Raw genomic sequence first — 25,224 nt, forward strand, 5'->3', positions numbered from 1 at the left:
TCTGTATTGTTAATAATTAAACATGTGAGGACACGGTGCTGCAGCACTAGCAAGTTCATGTATTGTTCCTGCCTTGTGGTGTATATTTGTTGAGGCTGGCGCGACACTGGAAGGATAGATGGATAGAATAATTAAACACGTACTATGAAGATATTTCAATGTTCCTTAAAAGTTTTGAAGAATTGTTGTTGTAAGCTTACAGATGGCTTAACGTCTATTATAGAGCTGATTGTGTGGTGATTGGGTATTTGGGGAAAGAAAAGTAAGGATTTTGAAAGAGACAGTACTACAATAATAAATTATTTCATCAAAGGTCGCGCATGGCGCAGCAGCATCTTGTGTGAGACATGAACAATCACTGCGTCATTGTGTTCCCATGTTTAATAACATGCTTTCATTCCAATCATCATGAAAATGATATCACGTATACATCTCAGTATTTTAATTATTCAGAGAGCTGTAATATCACGAATGTAATGGATTCTGTGTCTTGTCAGAGAAAGAGAAAGAATGGAAGCACGTAGTGATTCACACACATAGAACACATTGAAGATCAAATACAAAACAAAGCATTTAACATGCTACTTTAATTACGATGTAATTTGAGAAACTAGTAAATTAAACAAATTTAAGATGAAGTTTATGATGTTCGACTTTAATGACACAATAAACTATGTGATTAAAGTGGAAATTTCAAGATTAAAGTTGACATTTCATGCTTTTTTCCCCACTGTGTGCCTATTTTTTTTTTGTCTGTACCCTAATAAGCTCAGACAGTGGGCTACAACTCGCCTTTTCACGGCGACTTTGATATGTGACAACTTTTTTTATTTTGGGCACTGTGTGAATTTGTGAACTTGAGCCATCAAGTTTCTCCAACATGCTACATCAGTCAATCGGCTTCCTTTTGTTCTTTATACCACTGTTTAAATCAACAAATAGTATGTTTTTCTTTACCTCCACTTGGTATTCGCTGAAATTCTTATATTTTCCCCCATGCTTTTCCCATTGTCATTTCTCAGAACGCTGAGCTTAAGGGCTATTTATATTGACTTGCATATTCAAAGAGGCATCAGTCTGGGAGGAATTGGGGCGGGACAGAAGGCACGTGTTTGTGCATTAGTTTTCACGCTGACCGGGATTTATGCAGCGGAAGAACTTGGAAGTTGGAGTATGCACAGATTCCTGTATCTGGATTTTTCTGTGCGTAAGCACATTTCGGCTTTTGTGCTTATGTCATGTTATAGTGCGAATTCCAACCATGGCATTATACATGAGGCCCCTGGTTTGGTTGCTTTTTCACAATGCCTCTTAATACTGTTTTAAACAGGAAAATACTCTCCACTGTGGTTTGGTAAAGTACCTTGGTGAAAATGTGGAGGATCTTCTCAAAGACTATGTGGTAAGTGGATCAGTTTTCATTTTTTTCTTATTCTGTTTGCGGAGATAAAGCCTGTTTCTCAATATTGCATTGACTGAGTGGAGTTAAGAAAATCTCTATGATGACAACTCTAAGAAACTAATAAATAAAATATATACTATATACTAGTACTGCAGTGGGCCCAGATTTTGTCTCCTGCCTTGCGCCCTGTGCCGACTGGAATTGGCTCCAGCAGACCCCTGTGATCTGTGGAAAAATTATAAACAGTATTGATCAATCTGGTGTACGTGACAAAAGCCATGCAGACCCTATCTTGTCCATAGTGCACATGACAAGTGCAACTTCTTGTTTCTCCTAACCAACAAAAAACCACAAGTGACCAACTGATGAACTAAAACCACAAGTGACCAACTGATGAACTTAAAGGATGTGGTAAATGCTGATCCAAGCAAAATGTTGTAAGATGTAACGGTTTGAAATTCTTGTGCAACTAAAGTCATAAGACAAAGGCCCTATAAAAGATTTGGGACACCGACCCCTCGAGGCAGATGAAGGGCAGGTGTCCTAGGACTGTGCTTCTCGGTCATCTTACCCTTGCCTGGTGTGTATTAAAAGATTTTTTACTAACTTTAATTATATCTCTCTGTCTTCAGTCACAAGAAACGACACTATAGAAAAAGTGTCAACAGATCCTTTAGTTAGGATATAGCGAGTTGGATAATGGATGGATGGGTGGATGGATATACTAGTATACTAGTAGCACTATATTATTTCACTCAGTAGTTTATATTACTTTAATTTATCTTTGCTTTGATAGTATATTGCCCTGTTGCATGCCAAAAATAACACATATGGATGATTTTGCATAAAACATATAAACCCAAGAAATGGCCAAGTCAAATCTAGAAAAGCAATTGATCTCATTTGTTGGGTGATGCCCTCTACACTGGATGTCATTCATCTTGACTATACAACATTAGTAATCTGAAATTTTATCATGAACACTTTGATATTGTTTGGTACTATCCAGAATCAGTTTCTATTAAATTGTATTGCATCATGATTTGTTTTGCTTTAAAACCGGAGATTAAAATTCTTCTCAGCCAGCTCTACCATTGTAGGACATAAGGAACAGTTAAAGTGTTTATTTTTTGGTGGAGTATTCCTTTGAAATGTAGATGTATTTGTTATTGATATTAATGATAGTATTTTATTTTATTAAGGATGTTGAAGATGATAGTATTCAGTCTGACTTGAGTCAGCATGCTATCAAACTATTTGTGGCAAAGCATGAAGGAGCTCCTGATGCAGAACCAGCAGATGTTGCTGTGATTGTTATGGGAATTGAAGCTGTAAATAATCTTGGTAACTGCAAAAGCATGTGCCAGGTTAGTAGGTGTGATATATTCACTTAATCTAAGTTACCCTAAAGAGCTAAGATATACTATACTTTTGAAGTATTCCAAAAATTGTTTTTGGAATTGGATGGTCTGAAACTTAACTCAAAAGGTTCTTTCTTAAAAAAACGATTAATGTACTCATGTTAATACTTTATTTTTTGCATCCACTTTATTTACTGTAATATTAGAAGAGCATATTGTTTTATATGTATGTATATATGACCATATATCAGACAAAAAAGTATTCTTTGCTGGATTTTTTTCCACTTAGCTACCAATATAGATGCCCTACCTTACACAAGATTTTGTTAAGTTTATTAAGTTTACAGCTTCACAGTTAAGCTTCTTTTGTAAAAGTTACATACTGTGACTAGCAAACATTTAGAAGAAAATTAACAATTTGGATTGTAAAGTAAATTTCAGTGTTAATGAGCCCAAGATGGCTGTAGGCTTTTGTGAAGAGAAAATAAAGGTAAAATAAAATCTACATTGTAATTACTGTTGTTTGTAAGGAAAAATATTGTAATAATGTTTTATACACTAAAATCCATTATTCTACACGCCGGCGTAAATGACATAAGGCACCGAGAGTCGGAGGTTCTCAAGGCTGACTTCGCAGCACTAGTTGAAGGCACGAAGGAGAGGACCCCATCCGCAAAAATCTTCATCTCGGGTCCACTACCTCTCGTCAGACGATCGAATGAATACTACAGTCGTCTGCTGGGTTTAAACAACTGGCTGAGAGGCTTCTAAGAGACTCAAGACATCGGGTTTATAGACAACTGGGATCTTTTTTGGGAAAGGCCGCGCTTCTTCAAGCAGGATGGACTGCATCCGAATAGATTTGGCGGCAGGGTCCTCTCCGAAAACATCGCTAAGGTAATTCGTCTATCTTGACTGTCTTCTTCTACTTTTAACCCCTTCCGTAATGCTACTGCTTTGATAGGACATAATGGCTTAACAGAGTCTTCCATTAAAGTGCACAACATTAATAATTTAATAACAAATCTTAATGCACGTAAAAAATCTAGGCAGTGCGTCATAAACACCAATAATTTAATTGAAATTACTACTTCAAATAAACACTGCATTAAGACTATAAAAACAGATTGTAGATTACATAAAAAATACACACAGAGCGGCGTTAACAAAAATAACTTAATTTTTGTTCCGATTACCAATAACACGCATAAAATTCAGCTCTGCCCTTCAGAAACATTAAATATGGCACTATTAAATGTTAGAGCTTTAACTAAGAAGACATTTTTTATAAACGATCTTATTAGTGATAGAAAGATTGATTTTATTGCACTAAATGAAACATGGCTTAATTCAAATGGCGCGGCTGTTTTAATCGAATCTGCTCCTCCGGATTACAGTTTTACTCGTGCAGACCACCAGGGGAAAAAGGGGGACGGATAGGCAAACATTTACTCGAGCAGATTAAAACGTAAAGATGTTAGTTTTGGTAATTTTAAGTCCTTTGAGTATCTCGCCGTTGTTATTCATGGAGATTCTCACGTTCTAGTATTATCCGTGTATAGAACTCCTAAATATAACACGTCTTTCCTTGAGGACTTCTCTGACTTAATGTCAATTTTAATTACAAACTATGACGCACTCTTAATAGTCGGCGACTTTAACTTTCATGTCGACAATCAGTGTGACCAAAAGATAAAGGAATTTATGAACCTCCTGGACTCTTGATTTGAGACAGCTCGTTAATCAGCCTACACATAAAGCAGGTCATACATTAGACTTAGTGATTACAAAAGGACTTAAAGTTGATATAAAGTAGGTCATTGATATCGGTCTATCAGACCATTTCCTTCTACTATTTAATATAGAAATAAAAAGACTCATCAGTAGCTTTAAAGCTTACAACTATTCTAAGCAATCAGTCCATTTATAATGCCAACTATAACAGCGAGGATAATGTAAATAGTAAAGTGGAAAACTTTAATTCTAAAGTAAGAACTGCTGTTAACATAGTTGCACCTGAAAAGACAGTTAAAAAATCCTCTAGTACTGTTATTCCATGGAAGACCCAAAGAGTGTCTGATTTAAAAAGAACATGTCGAAGAGCTGAGCGTAAATGGAGGAAAACTAAACTAACTATCCACTATGAGATATTGAAGGTTAAAATAACAGAATACAATAACACTGTCCGTCTTGAGAGGCGCTGCTATTTCTCTAATATTATAAATAACAATGCTAGTAATCCCAGAGTCTTATTTTCTACAATTGATCGTCTGTTAAACTAGGTAACACAAAAGAATGCCCCCAGAATACTTCCAGTGAAACCTGTGAGAACATTGCTGTATTTTTCAATCAAAAAATTAATGATATTAGAAATAACATAGTATATTTCTCCAACACTGCAGAACCTCCAAAGCCCTAGTACTCCATTATAAACAAATTAAGTGCTTTCACCAGGATAGATTTACCTGAATTACATAGTATAATAATATCTGAAACTCTCCACCTGCGTCCTTGACCCAATACCAATAAGGTTTTTCAAAGAAGTATCAGGTGTGCTAATTGACAATATTCTGGACATAGTTAATTCGTCATTAGATACGGGGGTCTTTCCAGACTGTCTTAAGACTGCTGTAGTTAAATCTTGAAATCTTTGAAAATTTTAGACCCATCTCTAACCTGCCCTTCTTAAGTAAAATTCTAGAGAAGGCAGTCATTTTGCAGATAAATGACCACCTCAATAAACATGCTATTCTTGATACATTTCAGTCAGGCTTCAGAACAAATTACAGCACAGAAACTGCACTCATTAAAGTAGTAAATGACTTGCGGGTAAATGCAGACAGAGGCCATTTATCTGTTCTCATCCTCTTAGATCTGAGTGCTGCATTTGACACCATTGATCACAATATTCTTAGAAATCGCCTTAGTCAATGGGTGGGCCTCTCTGGCAGTGTCTTAAATTGGTTTGAATCCTACCTGGCTGGTAGAAAATTCTTTGTGAGTTGTGGGAATCACATCTCAAAGACACTTGATATCTGATATGGTGTTCCACAAGGCTAGGTCCGCTTTTCTCAATCTATATGCTTCTGTTAGGTCAGATTATCTCAGGTTACAACGTGAGCTACCACAGCTAAGCTGATGACACACAGCTGTATTTATCAATAGCACCTGATGACTCCGACTCTCTAGAATCAATAACACAATGTCTTACTGGTATTTCTGAATGGATGAATAGTAATTTTCTCAAACTAAAAGAAAAAACTGAAATTTTAGTAATTGGCAATAATGGATTCAATGAGGTTATCAGAAATAAACTTGATGCATTAGAATTAAAAGTTAAGGAAGTAAAAAACTTAGGGGTAACTGTTGACTGTAATCTGAATTTTAAATCGCATATTAATCAGACCACTAGGACAGCATTTTTCACTTAAGAAACATAGCAAAGGTTAGACCTCTTATATCATTGAAAGATGCTGAGAAATTAATTCACGCTTTTGTTTTCAGTAGACTAGATTACTGTAACGCACTCCTCTCAGGACTACCCAAAAAAGACATAAATCACTTGCAACGAGTGCAGAATGCAGCTGCTAGAATCCTAACTAGGAAAAGAAAATCCGAACACATTTCTCCAGTTTTGATGTCACTACACTGGTTGCCTGTGTCATTCAGGATTGACTTTAAAATTCTGCTTATGGTTTATAAAGCCTTAAATAATCTCGCTCCATCTTATATATCGGAATGCCTGACACCTTATATTCCAAATCGTAACCTTAGATCTTCAAATGAGTGTCTCCTTATAATTCCAAAAGCTAAACTTAAAAGAAGTGGTGAGGCGGCCTTCTGTTGTTATGCACCTAAAATCTGGAATAGCCTGCCAATAGGAATTCGCCAGGCTGATACAGTAGAGCACTTTAAAACACTGCTGAGAACACATTACTTTAACATGGCCTTTTATAACTTCACTTTAACTTAATCCTGATACTCTGTATGTTCAATTCATCATAATAACTATTCATAGTGGCTCCAAAATCCATACTGACCCCTACTCTCTCTTCTGTTTCTTTTTCCGGTTTCTTTGTGGTGGCGGCTAGCGGCACCACCAACTACTCAAAGCATCCTGATGCACCAACATTGATGGACTGAAAGCCAGAAGTCTACGTGACCATCATCATCAGGTCCTTCCATGACAACCCTAAATACAAAAAGGTCTGTTTGATTTATGTTAGGTAGATTGCCCAGAGGGGACTGGGCGGTCTCGTGGTCTGGAACCCCTACAGATTTTTTTTTTCTCCAGCCTTTGGAGTTTTTTTTTTTCTGTCCACCCTGGCCATCGGACCTTACTTATTCTATGTTAATTAATGTTGACTTATGTTTATTTTTTATCATGTCTTCTATTTTTCTATTAATTTTGTAAAGCACTTTGAGCTACATTATTTTGTATGAATATGTGCTATATAAATAAATGTTGATTGATTAAAATACCAAAACTATACTCCTGTGCTTTTTTCCACTTTTATGACTTCTGTTTGAAAAGGTAAGAATATTATATTATGCTTACTAAAACAAAATTATGGCAATCAATTGCGTAAACATTTTTAAGTTTATTCCAATTAAAATCTTGTGTTACTGATACATAAACCATTTGAATAGGGTTACATTATGAACATTAGTTGTTTCAACTTAAAAAAACTAAAACTAGGCTATGCTGATGATTCACAAACAGCAATACTCAGTACAGTCAACCGATATGTTCGGCAAAAGAGAAGGAATCAATGCTCTACAACTAGTGATTCCAAAAAGAGAAAGGTAAATTCTGTTTTTGTCTGTGATTAGACTTTACTTGCAATACCGCATTGAACTTTCTGCATCTAACTGAGAGACGTACATCTTCGATATTCCCTGGTAAAATGTTCGCTAAACACAATTTGTGACGTAATACGTATATAACTTAATACAACCCATTATCTAAGACTCTTCTCCACGGTCAAGGACTCCAATTCGTTTTTCACTTTTACTAATCTAACTCCTCGCTATTCTTTTAATGGCCGGCCGGTCACCATCTCCGCGACTGTCTGTTTGAACTGGACACCGCGGAGGGACAAAAGAGAAACAATGGCAGAAATCAGAAACAAATGCAGAAATCAAAGCGCCGTCTCCTCGATGTCTGCGATTCGAGAAGTAAACGACAAAGGGAAAGAATAGGCGCCAGCGATGTTTCTGGGTGGTAGGAATTAAAATGTGGGACTCAGCCACGTGAAGGGAACCTCCGATTCCAATGAACAGAAACAGTACGCGGGTGGCCACAGGAGGATTCACTCGAGCAAAGTTCGGCGGGGGGCTAACAAACGAACGCGCCTCTCACTCAAATCGCGTGCGGCGATTCTAATACAGCGAATGAAAACTCATACATCCATAAAGTGCATCCCCAAAACCCAGAGCACTTACTGTCTACCTGTTTGCGACGGGATTGTTTCTGAATTCGTTCACACTTATCTCTTACTCCGCAACAGTCTTGCGTCCGTAGTGTTTCACAAAGCGAGACAGTGGCAGCGTGGCTACAGTAGCTGTCGCGTTGGATGACGTCATCCAGTGACCCGCATAGACTGAGCCACCCAGCCTCTCTCCAGGCGGGGGAAGGGCTCGCTTAACTCTCACAACATCCTATGTTGCCCGCCGGATGACGTCATCCAGGGTCACCTCCTGGCCATTTACATTAAAGTTACACAAACTCATGATCCACTTCAATGACGTATGTTAAAACTCTTACTGATTTTACTTTTTCGCTGCTACAGACTGACAACGAAGAGAAGGATTCGTCAGCAGGTTCTAGTGTCTGATGTCTAAAAAATGTGTGTGTGTGTGTATATATATATATATATATATATATATATATATATATATATATATATATATATATATATATATATATATATATATATAAAACGTACACTCACCTAAAGGATTATTAGGAACACCTGTTCAATTTCTCATTAATGCAATTATCTTATCAACCAATCACATGGCAGTTGCTTCGATGCATTTAGGGGTGTGGTCCTGGTCAAAACAATCTCCTGAACTCCAAACTGAATGTCAGAATGGGAAAGAAAGGTGATTTAAGCAATTTTGAGCGTGGCATGGTTGTTGGTGCCAGACGGGCCGGTCTGAGTATTTCACAATCTGCTCATTTACTGGGATTTTCACGCACAACCATTTGTAGGGTTTATAAAGAATGGTGTGAAAAGGGAAAAACATCCAGTATGCGGCAGTCCTGTGGGCGAAAATACCTTGTTGATGCTAGAGGTCAGAGGAGAATGGGCCAACTGATTCAAGCTGATAGAAGAGCAACTTTGACTGAAATAACCACTCGTTACAACCGAGGTAGGCAGCAAAGCATTTGTGAAGCCACAACACGCACAACCTTGAGGCGGATGGGCTACAACAGCAGAAGACCCCACTGGGTACCACTCATCACCACTACAAATAGGAAAAAGAGGCTACAATTTGCAGGAGCCCACCAAAATTGGACAGTTGAAGACTGGAAAAATGTTGCCTGGTCTGATGAGTCTCGATTTCTGTTGAGACATTCAAATGGTAGAGTCAGAATTTGGCGTAAACAGAATGAGAACATGGTTCCATCATGCCTTTTTACTACTGTGCAGGCTGTTGGTGGTGGTGTAATGGTGTGGGGGATGTTTTCTTGGCACACTTTAGGCCCCTTAGTGCCAATTGGGCATCATTTAAATGCCACGGGCTACCTGAGCATTGTTTCTGACCATGTCCATCCCTTCATAACCACCATGTACCCATCCTCTGATGGCTACTTCCAGCAGGATAATGCACCATGTCACAAAGCTCTAATCATTTCAAATTGGTTTCTTGAACATGACAATGAGTTCACTGTACTAAAATGGCCCCCACAGTCACCAGATCTCAACCCAATAGAGCATCTTTGGGATGTGGTGGAACGGGAGCTTCGTGCCCTGGATGTGCATCCCACAAATCTCCATCAACTGCAAGATGCTATCCTATCAATATGGGCCAACATTTCTAAAGAATGCTTTCAGCACCTTGTTGAATCAATGCCACGTAGAATTAAGACAGTTCTGAAGGTGAAACGGGGTCAAACACCGTATTAGTATGGTGTTCCCAATAATCCTTTAGGTAAGTGTATATAACGCCGACAGGCAGAATCCACTATACGATAGCAAGAGTTAAAATAAGACACCTCATGGATTCCCGGCTCTTTCAACGAGTATTTACTTTTGCACTGTATCATTATAATCACTCCTGTTGTTGGTAATATAATTAACCCTCATCTTTTCTTGATATCACATTTAATAGCCTTAAATGTTTTCTTTGTTCTGACTTAATTAAAACAGAGTAGACGGAAAATAAAGGTTTATCCGAGTACTTTGCCATGATATAGGTAAGCACATTTGAGAAAGAAAAGGTGAAATCCTTAAATCACAGATGTTATTATTGATCAAGTATTGAAATATTTAATTTATTAATATTTTACAATATGAGCACAAAAGTAATGAGTTCGCTACAAAGAAAGACGCCGTCAGTGGTTCAACTAACTAAGGTGGTTGCTTTTCAAATTCTGAGCGTAGTGCTAGCCCAAGTTCAATCCGAATTAAAGACTCATCAAAATTAATAATAATAAAAAAATGATCAGGAGTGAAATCTTTATAACCAAGTTGAGCTAAATAATTTTGAGAGATACTGTGGAAGGATCACATAAGAGATCTGTTTGGGAATCCTCCTCACTTGGAATCGCCATCAAAATGCGATGACTAATTCCGTAAGGCAGCTCACATATTCACATTAATCCATCTTCTGTTCATTGCCATTTGACTTCCATGAACCCCTCCATTGAATAAGGTCTTAACAAACCCATTGTGATAGATCAGGTTGAATTTGCTCTGCTGCACCAAACATTCAAAGGTGTCTATCCGGAGCACATCAGAGAGGCTGAGAGACACGGCGCAGATCAGTCACCGACACGCCGACACACACGGGACACTCCAAGGTGAGCAGTGCATGTATCAAGGTCGGCATTCAAGATCCTCTTGAGTGCTGAGGCAACAAAAAGCATTGGGATAAACACATCTGGACCTTCTGTCGAAAAAGCATTTGCTTTTAACAGCAGAATCCCTGCCTCATGAACACATCTTCAAGGTCCAGACAGGTGATTAGTAAAAAGTTGTCTTAGTCACAGCACAGTGCAATAAAAAAAACATTTCGTAAAACATATACTTGTCCAGTCTGCATCATTCCTAAGCAATCTTCTAGTTATAGAGGCGCAATCCCAGTTACTAACACATTTACTATGTAGCTCTCCCCCCAACACTCAAAGTAAGAACACATTCCACCTTATTAATTTAATATTTAAAAATTTAAACCACTAAACCCGACATCAACAACTACAATAACAGTTGAAATCGTCACTAATATATATATATATATATATATATATATATATATATATATATATATATATATATATATATATATATATATATATATGTTATAGACTACTATTAAATGAAAATAAAATAAAAATGGACTCTTTTGGGTGACAATTCACAATGGGTGGATGTGGGATCTGAACCCACACAAGCCTTATTATGGAGCGGCAACGCTACTGCTGCACCACTACTGTTTTCAGCAGAGTGGACATATATAATGTATGGTTTTTTTTGTATTTATGAATATAATAAAGAGGAAAACAGTTATATATAGATGTATACTATATGACATACGTTCAGTGTTGCATGAAAATGTTGCACAAGGCGAAGAATGGATATTTATGAGTATTATAGTGAGAGATGTGTCATCACCCATATTACTAAAGCTCTTCTTTGCAGCATTATGCATTCTACAAGTTGGCATTTGTTTGATGTATAATTTTTTTTGCCACTAAGTATTATCAGGCACAATCATTTAAAATGCATGGGGACTGAGATGGCCATTCCAGAACGTTGTACTTGTTCCTCTGCATGAATGCCTTAGTGGATTTTGAGCAGTGTTTCAGGTCATTGTCTTGTTGAAAGATCCAGCCCTGGCGCAGCTTCAGCTTTGTCACTGATTCCTGGACATTGGTCTCCAGAATCGGCTGATACTGAGTGGAATCCATGCGTCCCTCAACTTTGACAAGATTCCCAGTCTCTGCACTGGCCACACAGCCCCACAGCATGAAGGAACCATCACCATATTTTACTGTAGGTAGCAGATGTTTTTCTTGGAATGTTGTGTTCTTTTTCCTCCATGCATAACGCCCCTTGTTATGCCCAAATAACTCAATTTTAGTTTCATGAGTCCACAGCACCTTATTCCAAAATGAATTGTCCAGATGTGCTTGAGCATACCTCAAGCGGCTCTGTTTGTGCTGTGGGAGGAGAAAAGGCTTCCTCTGCATCACTCTCGCATACAGCATCTCCTTGTGTAAAGTGCGCTGAATGGTTGAACGATGCACAGTGACTCCATCTGCTGTGCAAGATGATGTTGTAGGTCTTTGGTGCTGGTCTGTGGGTTGACTCTGACTGTTCTCACCATTCATCGCTTCTGTCTATCTGAAATCTTTCTTGGTCTGCCACTTCGAGCCTTAACTTGAACTGAACCTGTGGTCTTCCATTTCCTCAATATGTTCCTAACTGTGGAAACAGACAGCTTCAATCGCTGGGACAGCTTTCTGTATCCTTCCCCTAAACCATGATGGTGAGCAATCTTTGCCTTCAGGTCATTTGAGAGTTGTTTTGTGACCCCCATGTTGCTACTCTTCAGAGAAAATTAAAGAAGGAGGGAAACTTACAATTGACCCCCTTAAATACTCTTTCTCATTATAGGATTTACCTGTGTATGTAGGTCAGGGGTCACTGAGCTTACCAAGCCAATTTGAGTTCCAATAATTAGTTCTAAACGTTTGGGAATCAATAAAATGACAACGGTGCCCAAATTTATGCACCTGCCTGATTTCATTTGAACAATTTTTGCACACTTTCTGTAAATCCAATAAACTTCATTTCACTTCTCAAATATCACTGTGTGTGTCTCCTATATGATATATTTAACTGACATTTTTTATCGTAACAACCAACGATTTATACAGGAAAATAATGACTATTAACTAGGTTGCCCAAACTTTTGCATCCCACTGTATACTGTATATATATATATATATATATATATATATATATATATATATATAAACACCCGCACACACTTAATGTCAAGACCTTAGAATAACGAGGTTCTAGCTGTGAGTTATGGTTTTAGAATTCTGAGCTTCAAAGGTTTCAACTCTCCATTTATCAGGAGTATTTAATCCTTTTCCTTCAATTTTGTTCCTTTATATTCAAGCTGCATGTTCAGTTTTAGACAATGCAAGTTTTATTGAAAATGTGACCCCTAAATAAAGATCAGTAAGACCCTTATTGCTGTTGCTTAGTTCCCAAGCTGTGGGATTACCGGCAAGTCCAGCAAAGTCAACACCATTTGTAGTCCATGATGATACAAGAGGAGGCTCTGCTCACATCTATCAGTTCTAGTTGTGTTAATACACAAGTTGATTGGTCAGCACAAGTTAAAACACTCAGTATTGTCACTACCAAAAACAACATTGTATTAATAATGATTCAGTATAAATTGTACAACCATTTCAAGAAATATTTACAATTAACAATAAAATGGGTCAGTTGAACTGAAAGAAAAAATAAATCTTTGTCCATTCTAAGAGACTGCGCAGGGAATATACTGAAGTACACCCAATTCTACATATTATATATAAAATATTTAGTGGGGATAGACATGTTTGCTTCTAATGTTCAAAAATGTAATCAAACTGTACAATGCAGTTATACAAATTAAAGAAAAAAAATGCAGATGACATGAATTGGCTAAAAACAGATACACAGACAATTTCAAATATACAGAACTTAATCAACAAAGTGTCCTTTATTATTGACATCAATAGTTAAATCAAATCTACACAACTCTATTACACACAGTCAGTCAGTTCAGCACTCAGAAATCCAAAAGGCCAAAGACCAGTAAAGCCAGTGACACGGTTATCAGAGGAGGCGCTGAGATGGAATCCCAAGTTGAAAAGCCTCAGTGATGCTGTCTGTCTTTGTACTCCAACAGTTGAAGCTCAAGTGTGTCCTAAAAAGAGAAAGATTTACTTTCACCAGTACTAAACATGTACTAATGCGTATTTTAAATTTCACTTTAAACATATATATTTACATTTCTATCTATTTAGTTTATATTCTTGTCTAAATTCACTACAAGTAAAATGTTATTCTGATTAACAGACGAATGGTGCTGAAAAGAAACAGAAAGGACCATCTCTCTCTCCTAACACCACATGATGTCCCACTCACCGTCTGCTGGTCCATCAGTGATCAGACCTTCTGCTTCTTACTCACAGAGACACTTTCTGTACTCAGAGACTCACTGAAGCCAAATGAGCCTCCGGCATCAGCACATCCAGAATGACGTGAACTCTGTGGATCTTCACAAAGTGCCTACAGCTCTTCACAGCACTTCATCAGGTAGTCGTAGAGGCCATCTGTCAGCTCCTCAACCTTCTAGAGTTCATTACCTGATGGCCTTTAGGATCTTCATCATTTTTAAACCATTTGGATGACACCTTTGAGATACAACAGCCTGTTGGACAAGAAAATACAAGAGTTTGGTGCTGTAAAGTCATCATAGCTCTCTGCTAGAGATTACAATAAAATTTTACTTGTTATGTGAACTAAGTTACCAACAAGTACAACTGATCAACTGTTTCCTAGATGCTTGTAATATATATATATATATATATATATATATATATATATATATATATATATATATATATATATATATATATATATATATATATACTACTCAAAAGAATTAAAGGAACACTTTTAATCAGAGTATAGCATAATGTCAATGAAACTTATGGGATATTAATCTGGTCAGTTAAGCAGCAGAGGGGTTGTTAATCAGTTTCAGCTGCTGTGGTGTTAATGAAATTAACAACAGATGCACTAGAGGGGCAACAATGAGATGACCCCCAAAACAGGAATGGTTTAACAGGTGGAGGCCACTGACATTTTTCCCTCCTTATCTTTTCTGACTGTTTCTTCACTAGTTTTGCATTTGGCTACAGTCGGTGTCACTACTGGTAGCATGAGGCGATACCTGGACCCTACAGAGGTTGCACAGGTAGTCCAACTTCTCCAGGATGGCACATCAATACGTGTCATTGGCAGAAGGTTTGCTGTGTCTCCCTGCACAGTCTCAAGGGCATGGAGGAGATTCTAGGAGACAAGCAGTTACTCTAGGAGAGCTGGAGAGGGCCATAGAAGGTCCATAACTCATCAGCAGGACCAGTATCTGCTCCTTTGGGCAAGGAGGAACAGGATGAGCACTGCCAGAGCCCTACAAAATGACCTCCAGCAGGCAACTGGTGTGAAAGTCTCTGACCAAACAATCAGAAAGACTTCATGAGGGTGACCCAAGGGCCCCATGTCCTCTAATGGGCCCTGAGCTCACTGCCCAGCAGCATGCAGCTCGATTGGCATTCGCCATAGAATACCAGAATTGGCAGATGCACCACTGGTGCCCTGTGCTTTACAGATGAGAGCAGGTTCACCCTGAGCACGTGACAGAAGTGAAGGGGTCTGGAGAAGCCATGGAGAACATTATGCTGCCTGTAACATCATTCAGCATGAGCAGTTTGGTGGTGGGTTAATGATTGTCTGGGGAGGCAAATCCATGGAGGGTCACACAGACCGCTAAAGGCTTGACAAAGGCACCTTGGCTGCCATTAGGTATCAGGATGAAATCCTTGGACCCATTGTCAGACCCTATGCTGGTACAGTGGCTCCTGGTGCACGACAATTCCTGGCCTCATGTGGTGAGAGTATGCAGGCAGTTCCTGGAGGATGAAGGAATTGATACCATTGACTGGCCACCACACTTTCCTGACCTCAATCCAATAGAACACCTCTGGGACATTATGTTTTGGTCCATCCAATGCCACCAGGTTGCACCTCAGACTGTCCAGGAGCTCAGTGATGCCCTGGTCCAGATCTGGGAGGAGATCCCCCACAACACCATCTGTCATCTCATTAGAAGCATCCACCGATGTTCTCAGGCATGTATACAAGAACACAGGGGCCATACAAAGTGCTGCATACAATTTTGAGTTGCTGCAATTAAATTTTGGCAAAATGGACTAGCCTGCCACATCATTTTTTCACTCTGATTTTTGGGGCGTATTTGAATTCAGGGCTCTGTAGGTTGATCATTTTCATTTCCATCAAACGATGTGGCATCCTTCCGTTCCTAACACATTACCCAGTCTATATCAGTATAGATATCCAGGAGGATTTTTTTTCCCATTGAGATCTGATGTGTTTTCAAAGTGTTCCTTTAATTTTTTTGAGCAGTTTATATATATATATATTTTTCCGTTTTCCACGCACAGTCGAGGAGTTCTCGTGAAACTCGCCTTGTGGAATTTGAGGAGTTGCCGGTACCGCTGAGTGCTGATCCACTTCAAGCACTGTATATAAATCAATTGCTACAGCGAAAATGATTATTAATACAAACCTAACCATGCAACACGAAGTTATTAAAATACGAAAAAATAACTGTAACTTTCAAACATTTTCATTTCGAAGCACACTTACTTCCATTATCAAAAATACTAGCAATTAGTTTCATCGCCTCTGCTTCTTCTTTTGTCAAATGGAGTTTCATCGCCGCAGCTTCTTTTTTTTATTGTCTCCTTTCATTTAATGGAGTTTCGTCTGTTGGTACAACGGCAGGCTATTTAAGAGGAAACTCTATAAGGCGGAACCTCAAAGAGGTAGGGTTCAGAAAACTATGAAACGTTTGGTTAAAGTTACACTTGATAGACAACTTCAAACGTTGATAATTGGAGAGGTGAATTTTTGATTGCCATAGAGAAACAATAATCTCATTCGTTGAAATTCTGAATTAGCCAATACTATTCACTTGCATTTACAGTTATCCGCCTTCAGATCCGCCCATAATGTCTCCGGTCTGCAGCAATACCCTTCTCAGAATATCCGACAGACAAACACGAGAGCGCAGAGCAATAAGCCAAGTCGTGGATAACGTCCGGCATACTTGTATATATGAATTATGTAATGAGTGTACACCTTTAAGAAAACGTCATTACGTTATAACGTGTGTTGTTAGTAAGTCGGAAGCACGACTAGCTGTTCTATTCACATGTGCTCCGTTTCCGAGTGAAAATAAAGTGACTCCTGAGCTCTGTTAAGACAAGTGTGTGTGTTCATTCAAAATCATTACAAATTATGTATAAATAAATGCATTTTCTCGAATTATTTAGTTTTGCAAATGCCGTTTGTTGCAGTAGTTAAAAATCTAATCTAGTCATTGTTATAAGTTTCGCTTTAACATTTGCGATATTTTCATTTAACGACTAGGCGACCGTCGTCAGTTCTGAATACAACAGTCATCGGCGCATTAACGTGACTCGGGTGACTCGCTGCGGCTCCTTTATTAATTTATTTGTGCTTCCATGCTGTGAACTCGCGATCAGAGTCCCGAGCGCTCTGAGACAGAAGAAAGTTGCACGCACGCACGCATAAATCTCAAGTCTTTTGACCATCCGCTCATTCCTAAGTATTCGTAATCAAAAGTTTGTGTACATGCATAGTAATCCTAGACTGACCTCCTCGACAGATGGCGTGATTAGATAGAACAGCTGTTAGGTTTCCCGGCGCACAGTCGACGTTTACATTTCTCCTTCAACTGTTTACCAAACTGTGACGTGTAGCTATGGTCGCGTTCGGCTGACGTCATCCAGGGCGACGGCTACTGAAGCCACGCTGCCTCCTTGCATTGTAGCGACAGCCGCACGAGAGAAAGACTGGTGGGGTGAGGCAGAAGTTTCAACGAGGTTAGAAAGTTCTCCATCGACGACAAACAGAGGGTAAGTGCTCTGGATTTTGGGGGCGCACTTTGCAGACGTGTGAGTTTTAATTCGCTCCACTTGGACTACCGCTCGCGACTTGAGTGAGAGGCGCACGGCTCGTTAGTGTTCTTCAGCCACATAGCGAACTTTGTGAATCCTCCTGTGAACCCCATCCCTGGTGCTGTCGCCGTTCATTGGTGTTTGTGTCTCCGATTAACTTCACGCGATCGAGTCCCATTTTTACTTTAAAACACCCCGAAGCAACTTGCTTCATACATCAAAAGCCCGGAGTCTCTTTAGGCTGTTCGGTGTGCTGTGGCCCTTCTTAACCTGCGCCACTGTGTTATCAGACCAGTCCTGTTTGTTGTTTATGTGACCCCCCAGGTACTCGTAGCTCTGCACATTTCTGTGTTCTCCTTCCTAATGGCGATTGGTCTGCGAGGTTGTTTGGCTGGCCTGAAGTCCACCAGCAGCTCCTCCTGTAATGCTGTGCTAGACCAGTTTGAACCAGTGTCTCATTCATCGCTCATAGAATTATAAATGGACTTAAGGTTTCTTTTTGTCCTTCTAATATTATTCTACTATTCTAATGGAGAGGATCATTAAATACACTCGCACCATATATATATATATATATATATATTATTACATATTATTAATTTATCGCATACCACCGGAACTGTGCCTGCCTATTTTAAACATGCAGTGGTTAAGCCCTTACTGAAAAAACAAACCTTAATAAGGATGACTTAAATGATTTTAGATTGATTTCTCGACTACCTTTCATATTTAAAATACTTGAGAGAGTTGTTTTGTAGCAGCCTCAGATCTTTTTGGATTGTAATGGTGATCAAGAAGTTTTTCAGTCCGGTTTTAAAACTTATCACAGCACTGAAACAGCTTTACTCAGGGCTGTTAATGATACTTTACTTTCAGCTGACTCTGGGGTCTCGACGGTTTTAGTGCTTTTGGATTTAACTGCAGCCTTTGATACCATCAATCACAACATATCGTCAAGGCTGGGTAAGCGACTAGGAATCGAGGGGGTACACTAGCTTGGTTCAAATCTTATTTCACTAATAGGACTTTTTCTGTTGGTAACAAGTCTGTCTTTACCTCTATTGCTTGTTTGAAATACGGTGTTCCACAAGGGTCTATTCAGGGTCCTTTGTTGTTTTCTTTGTATTTACTACCCCTTGTGTTCAAATTTTGCAGATATGTTATTTAATTTAATTTTTACACTGACAATACCCAAATTTATTTACCTATGACTAAGGAGTCCTTACATTCACTACATAAATGTTATGATGATGTCAAACATTGGATGGCCGTAAATGTTTAGAATTTCATTCGGAGTAAGACTGAGGTAATTGTATTTGGACCAATAGCTTCTGATGGGTCTGTTAGGGATCAGCTTAGCTCACTAGCCGGGTTTTGCAAAATTCTTCTTATTTCAGCTGCTCCCGTTAGGTGTTGCCACAGCGGATCATCTTCTTCCTTATCTTTCTGTCTTGTGCATCTTGTTCTGTTACACTCATCACCTGCATGTCCTCTCACCACATCCATAAACCTTCTCTTAGGCCTTCCTCTCCCTCTTCCCTGGCAGCTCTATCCTTAGTATCCTTCTCCCAGTATACCCCTCATCTCTCCTCTCCACATGTCCAAACCAACACAATCTCGCCTCTCTGACTTTGTCTCCCAACTGTCTAACTTGAGCTGACCCTCTAATGTCCTCATTTCTAATTCTGTCCATCCTCGTCACAGCCAGTGCAAATCTTACCATCTTTAACTCTGCCACCTCCAGCTCTGTTTCCTGTGCCACCTTCTCCAGCCCATATCACACAGCTGGTCTCACTACTGTCCTTTAGACCTTCCCTTTCACTCTTGCTGATATCCGTCTGTCACAAATTACTCCTGACACTCTTTTCCACCCGGCCTGCACTCTCATTTTCACCTTGTGGCTGGGTTGTGTCCTCCTGCAACCAAACTGACTACTTAACAAGCAGAGCAGCACAACATCGCTCACTGACGAGCTCAGGCGACAAGTGTTATTTCAAAAACTAACACTTATGAAGTTCACCCCGTAACAAATTCAGTGCACACGTAGCACCAAAGCTTTTTAAAATTGCAGAGGAGTCCAGTGATAGGATGACATGTGTCACTGTCATGGCCTCCACTGTTCAACTGTTTCTCTATCACTGTATTTTATTTTTGCTGTTCATCATCTTCATTCATATACTACATGTTCATTCAGTGTACTTATCTGATGTATTATTGAATCATTGTGTTTACTTGTTTACTGCACACAAACATACACACCAGTGATGTCCTTTACATGTTCTACCACTCTGTGATGACCAGTATGGTTGGTTATGCTTAACGTCACTACAAGAGCGGCCCACCTGATCTGCCAGCTGATTAAGACTGCTCACCCCTGTTTCTAATATTATGCTGCTTGATGAAGCTCATGGTGGACAAAGGGTTAACAGCTGTGGCTGTTCAGCAATCTCGGCCATTTAATTTTATTTTTTACCTCTTATGGTATTTTAGACATGAGAAAAGTGGAGCATCTCTTTTTTTGTTAGGTACGAAACATGCGTTTCTTATTCCTCTTTACTTAACTCTATGCCTTCTACTTCAGGAGAAAATTTACTGGTTGTCCACTCTCTAACATTAAGTAGTCTGCTTGACAAGGACACACCGCCAACTGCCTCCATCTTGCTAAGGCCCTGTCTACACATGCATTCAAATCTTAGTTAAATGAATGTGCTCAGAGCGATCAAGGCGTTGAAGATTTTTTCTGTAGTAGCGCTTAATTGACTTCAATATGATGTTAGTTTTGCGTTTTTTTTCCTCTGGTAAACACCAACCTGTAGGCCAGATTGTAGTTTTGTGTATTTAGCTGTGGGGGGCGAGGGGGCAGTTATCAGGTAGTCCAGGAATGGATTTACGAAATATGGATTAGTTGGCTTTATTAGACCTCAACATTTTACCTTCTTGTGCTAAAAATCCTCCTGATATGTCGACATAGGCAAAAAATAAAAAATGTCTCTGCTATTGGGTTCACCTTCTGACTGCACAGCATGTGAAGAAAGAAAGCTTTTGTGTAATCTATGAACTGCTTAGACATTCACATAAGTTCTTCAAATACTGTGGGATGGCAGTTTCGTGTTTTCATTACCGGCTGACGCTGGTACAGCACCATATGACACGCCAGTCAACCAATATGTGAGTCAGTGTTAGTCCTGAAGAGCGGCTACTTGTCACCTTGAAGTGAGCAAATACACCAACAGTACTCATGTACGCACTCGCCAACTGGCATTAATAATCTGTAGTAGCTAAAGTTACAAAATTAGCACATGCCTACAAACTGTTTCAATTTTTCCATTATTATCATTATTAATTTGTTGATAGTGTGTGTGTGTTGTGGACCACAGGGTCGTGTAAAGCCACCCTAACCCCGGCACAAACAGGCAGGACACAAATTGCCACACAACACACACTTTATTTCTGTTGGGAACACTTTTGTCTTGTTTCCCCAACAACAACACCATGCAAATGCAGTACCAAAGCACAGTCCTCTTGTTCTTCTCTTTTTCTATCTCTCTGTCCTTCCTCCTGCCTCCTCTCTTCCTGGATGCTCTCTCCTGGTCCTTTGATTCAGCTGGCATGGCCAAGGCTGCCTGTCACAATTTATGTATACATGTAATCGTGGGACATATCTGGTCCTCCAGAACATTAAATGAACGACATGTCAATGCAATACCAACATTTTATTCACTTTCATTGGGATTTTGGTAGAAATGGGTGCCATCCGAATGCGTATCTGACCAGATGTAAATGGTGATAGCCCGTGTGTATGGTCTGATTCACTGCAATGAGCAGAAAAATGCTCGACATTCAATCTGCGCTCACCTGACGCTACAGACAGCAGAAAAACACTCAGTTCAGACGTCTGTGTGGACAGAGCCTAAGATTATGTAAATGAAGGTTATCACTTACAATTGCTGGATAAGTCGTCCAGTGTGACATCGTCCTAAGATTGCAGACCCCAAACCCTTTATTTAACCTCCTCTTTCATTTGCCCCGTTTCTTAACATAATTCTGAGGCCTAACTTGTATAAACCTTCCTTAAAATTAACTGATAACACAATTTTGGGACCCCAATAGTACTGAATGTTTAATCAGAGTAGTGAATACTGTTGAAAAGCAAATGTAAAAATGGCCTCCTTCTTCTTCTACACTGTTTGACCCTCCTTTTATTCCCAACCTCATTTTACACCTCATTTGATATGAAAAGTGATGAGTTACTGTCAACTTGCTATGAACTGTCTGACTTGACATCAGCTTTAACCGAGAGGATGTTGTAAACATCAAATGTCTTTAGATCAGTTTTAATTGAATTAAATTCTGTTTTTATTCACAGACAGAAGGACAAATCTTCCATTTACTGTAACGTTTAAATGGATGTGAAAGAGGAGACGTTTGAGGCCGACATGAATATCATGGAGGAGAGGACCATAAATATTAAGAAGGAGGACTTTGAGTGGGCGAGTGTCCACCCCACACAGGAGAGTCTGGACATCAAGGAAGAGGACCGTGAACTGGGGTCAGTGAGTATTAAAGAGGAGGATGAAGAGGAGTGTGTCAGCAATGAGATACACAAATATAGGAGTATGGAGAGTGCCAAGGAAGATGACCTTCATTATGAACACCAAGATGGAGCAGTGACCGGGTTAGTCTCTTCTCATAGCAGACACTCTTCATCTCCGGAGTCTTCTATCAATGTAAAGTATGAATCATTACAGTCTGACACAAAGTGGACTGAAGAAAATTCATCTCCTAAAATACAGAAAGGTCAGCCACCACCTAAAACATCATCTGAAACAAGTAAGTGAAAAATAAAAATTTGTGTACGTCTTAGGGTCAGTGTTATGGGCCAGAGAGTGCTGTCTTGTGCTTTTTTAAAGACAAACTTAGACAAGATTTCAACAAATATTAAACAGTAAAACTCAATTTCACTACTTTTTTACACATTTTAGGAATTTTCTGTTATTCCATTATAGTTTGTAAAATTATGTAAACTTTTTAAACCTGTCTTTAGTTAGTGTTAAACAACTGTACAGTTTGTGAATCCTTTGGAATTTCTGTTGTAATTTCTCCTAACAGTGTGGTCTGATCTTCAATTAAGTCCCCAAAAATGCACAAACACTATCATCTTCAGTTTAAACAGTTAAACTTCTCGTCATTCTGGAATACATTGTTTAAACCTGAACAGTCCAGTTTGTGACCGCCTGTCTTTACTAACTTGCTGATCCTCCTTTATCTTCGATGACCTCCACCACACGTTTCCTGCAGTTTCTGCCCAGCCTTCAGTTTTACTTCATTCTTCCTTTCCAGAGTGTTCAATTCTTTGATGTCTCCAGGGTTCCTTGAATGATCAGCTGACTTGAGGTAAAGCTCTGTGTTCTGATTAGCCAGTGCAGAACAACAGTTTTGTTCAATTTAAGCCTTTTTCTTGTAGATTTGTTTTCTTTCTGCTCATTGTCTTCTTTCATTACCTATTTTCTGTCAAGCTCTCACTATCCTGAAATTCTCCTCTCATATTTCTTCATAGTAATTTTTAACTTGGCGTTTATATTGATGATGTCATCTTTTCCTGGTCCTGTAGAAGCAATAAAGCCCCCTACTATGTGTTATACTACATGTTTCTTTATGTCACTATATCTGGACAATACTGTTATGAGTTTTATTCACATGTGCATGTTAACTGTGGCACACAGGGGCTCAGCAGTTAGAAGTGCTAGCCAAGCATTGGATTCGATAGCCTAAGACAACTGGAGGCTTGTATAGTCAGCTTAAACACAGAATAGTATTTCTGTCCTCTATCAGCACAAATCTCCTTTCCTTATTGGGAGAATGAGAATCGGCATATAAGCACTATGATATGTCTGTATTTTGGGGAAGAGGAATTCAGCCCTTGTTTGGAGACAGCGAAAACCAGCAAATGAAGCAAGACATTATAAAAGGTCTGGACAGTGGCCAGACCCTTCGAGGCTGTGTCGACACAAAGAGTTGTCGAAAAACCTCCCAGCGTGGGGACGGAGAAAATGGCTGACTGTGTTGATCCAGATTCCCACCTGGATAAAAGTCTGTCCATATGCCTCCCCGTCTGTAACCGCGTAAAACGTCAGTAAATGTAAGCTAAAAGATATTTTGTCTCATGTGATTCTTGTACCGCCGTAATCACTATGGGAGGGATATCGCCTTTTCTGGTATATTATGATATTGTTTAATTATTTAATAAGCCACAATATTAAAAGAACACATTTCCAAGAGAGCTAATGCCTCTGCAGGAAACACTATGATTCTACCATGAGGTGTTAGCATTCATGTGCTGTGCTCTTTTACCTCCAAACCACCATGAAATGGGGACACACATGATGACATGGGATGTCAGGCCTTCAAAAGACCTACACACTAGACTAGGGGGTGACATTTATAACACTCTAAACAGAATTGAACGTGAAAATATGTGCATGGCAAAATAAACAGGAAAATGTGCACAGGCAAAAAATCAGATTTATAAAACCTGGCGTACACACATTTTTACACAATTTACTTTTTTTTTTATATAATTTTTAAATACTCATTTTTGAGCACTCCTTTTGATCCCCAACAAAACCCCCCGAACTATTCACATATGGAGTCTGCTAACTCATTTCCTACAAATGCGGTCCGGGTGCTGCAGAACTTCATTAGCTGGTAGATCAGCCTCCTCTTTCCAGACGCTTTGAGATCCCATCACCTCCATTCAAGAATATCTGACTTTGTTCTTCATCTGAGGGTGAAAGATTACACATGTAGTTACAGCGCCTCTCCTCTGTGCTCTGGAGTTCAGGAAAGGTGTAGGGCAAAACTGAGTGTGTATTCACTGTCATGTGGCACTTGTAATGATATGATTGCTGTTACAATGAATAGTTCAGGTCATTTGAAACACTGAGGGGTCATCAGGTTACTTCACCAGCAAGCAGTTTACCATGTACAGCACCATCACGTTTGTCAAAGCTACTTGGCCTCAAAATAAATGAATCACGGGTTGAGCAATGCCATGGAGACATGACGTTTGTCAGCCACATCTTGGATGACTTGTGTATTATTGGAGTGTGTAGAAGTCGGATTTGGATCACCGGTCCATTGTGCACCTGGCATGTAATGTTGGTGTGCTGACAAGACGAGAACAAAACAGCAATATTACTTACTGGGTTTATATGGAGTCTCTGCTCTTCTGAGCTTATGCTTAAAAGCTAAGGTATAATTTGGTGTGTGCTATAACAAAGTTTGAAATAAGTGAGAAAAAGACAGTTAAGTGTGTTTTATTATTTAGTATTGCAGTAAAAGTAAAGCTTCAACAAATACATAAAATTAAGTTAAAAGTGCTTTTCTTTAGGATGTAATTGCTTTCACCTTTATCTGCTTAGATTGTTTGCGGC

At 39.2% G+C, this 25,224-nt stretch overlaps 2 protein-coding genes across 2 annotated transcripts in view; one reads left to right on the top strand and one right to left on the bottom strand.

The window, feature by feature from the left end:
- Nucleotides 1–25,224, bottom strand: part of LOC120534744 (gastrula zinc finger protein XlCGF26.1-like) — a 534,784-nt gene that overhangs the window by 22,338 nt on the left and 487,222 nt on the right. The gene's annotated exons all lie outside the window — the stretch shown is intronic.
- The window catches only part of LOC120533664 (gastrula zinc finger protein XlCGF57.1-like), a 160,296-nt gene continuing 152,721 nt past the window's right edge, over nt 17,650–25,224 (top strand). Inside the window, exons 1-2 of the mRNA XM_039760563.1 lie at nt 17,650–17,749; nt 22,162–22,621. Of these exons, the coding sequence (XP_039616497.1) occupies nt 22,195–22,621 (427 nt within the window). The 5' untranslated portion in view covers nt 17,650–17,749; nt 22,162–22,194. The remainder of the gene's footprint in view (nt 17,750–22,161; nt 22,622–25,224) is intronic.

The sequence above is a fragment of the Polypterus senegalus genome, chromosome 8, assembly GCF_016835505.1.
Source record: "Polypterus senegalus isolate Bchr_013 chromosome 8, ASM1683550v1, whole genome shotgun sequence".
NCBI classification, from domain to species: Eukaryota; Metazoa; Chordata; class Cladistia; order Polypteriformes; family Polypteridae; genus Polypterus; species Polypterus senegalus.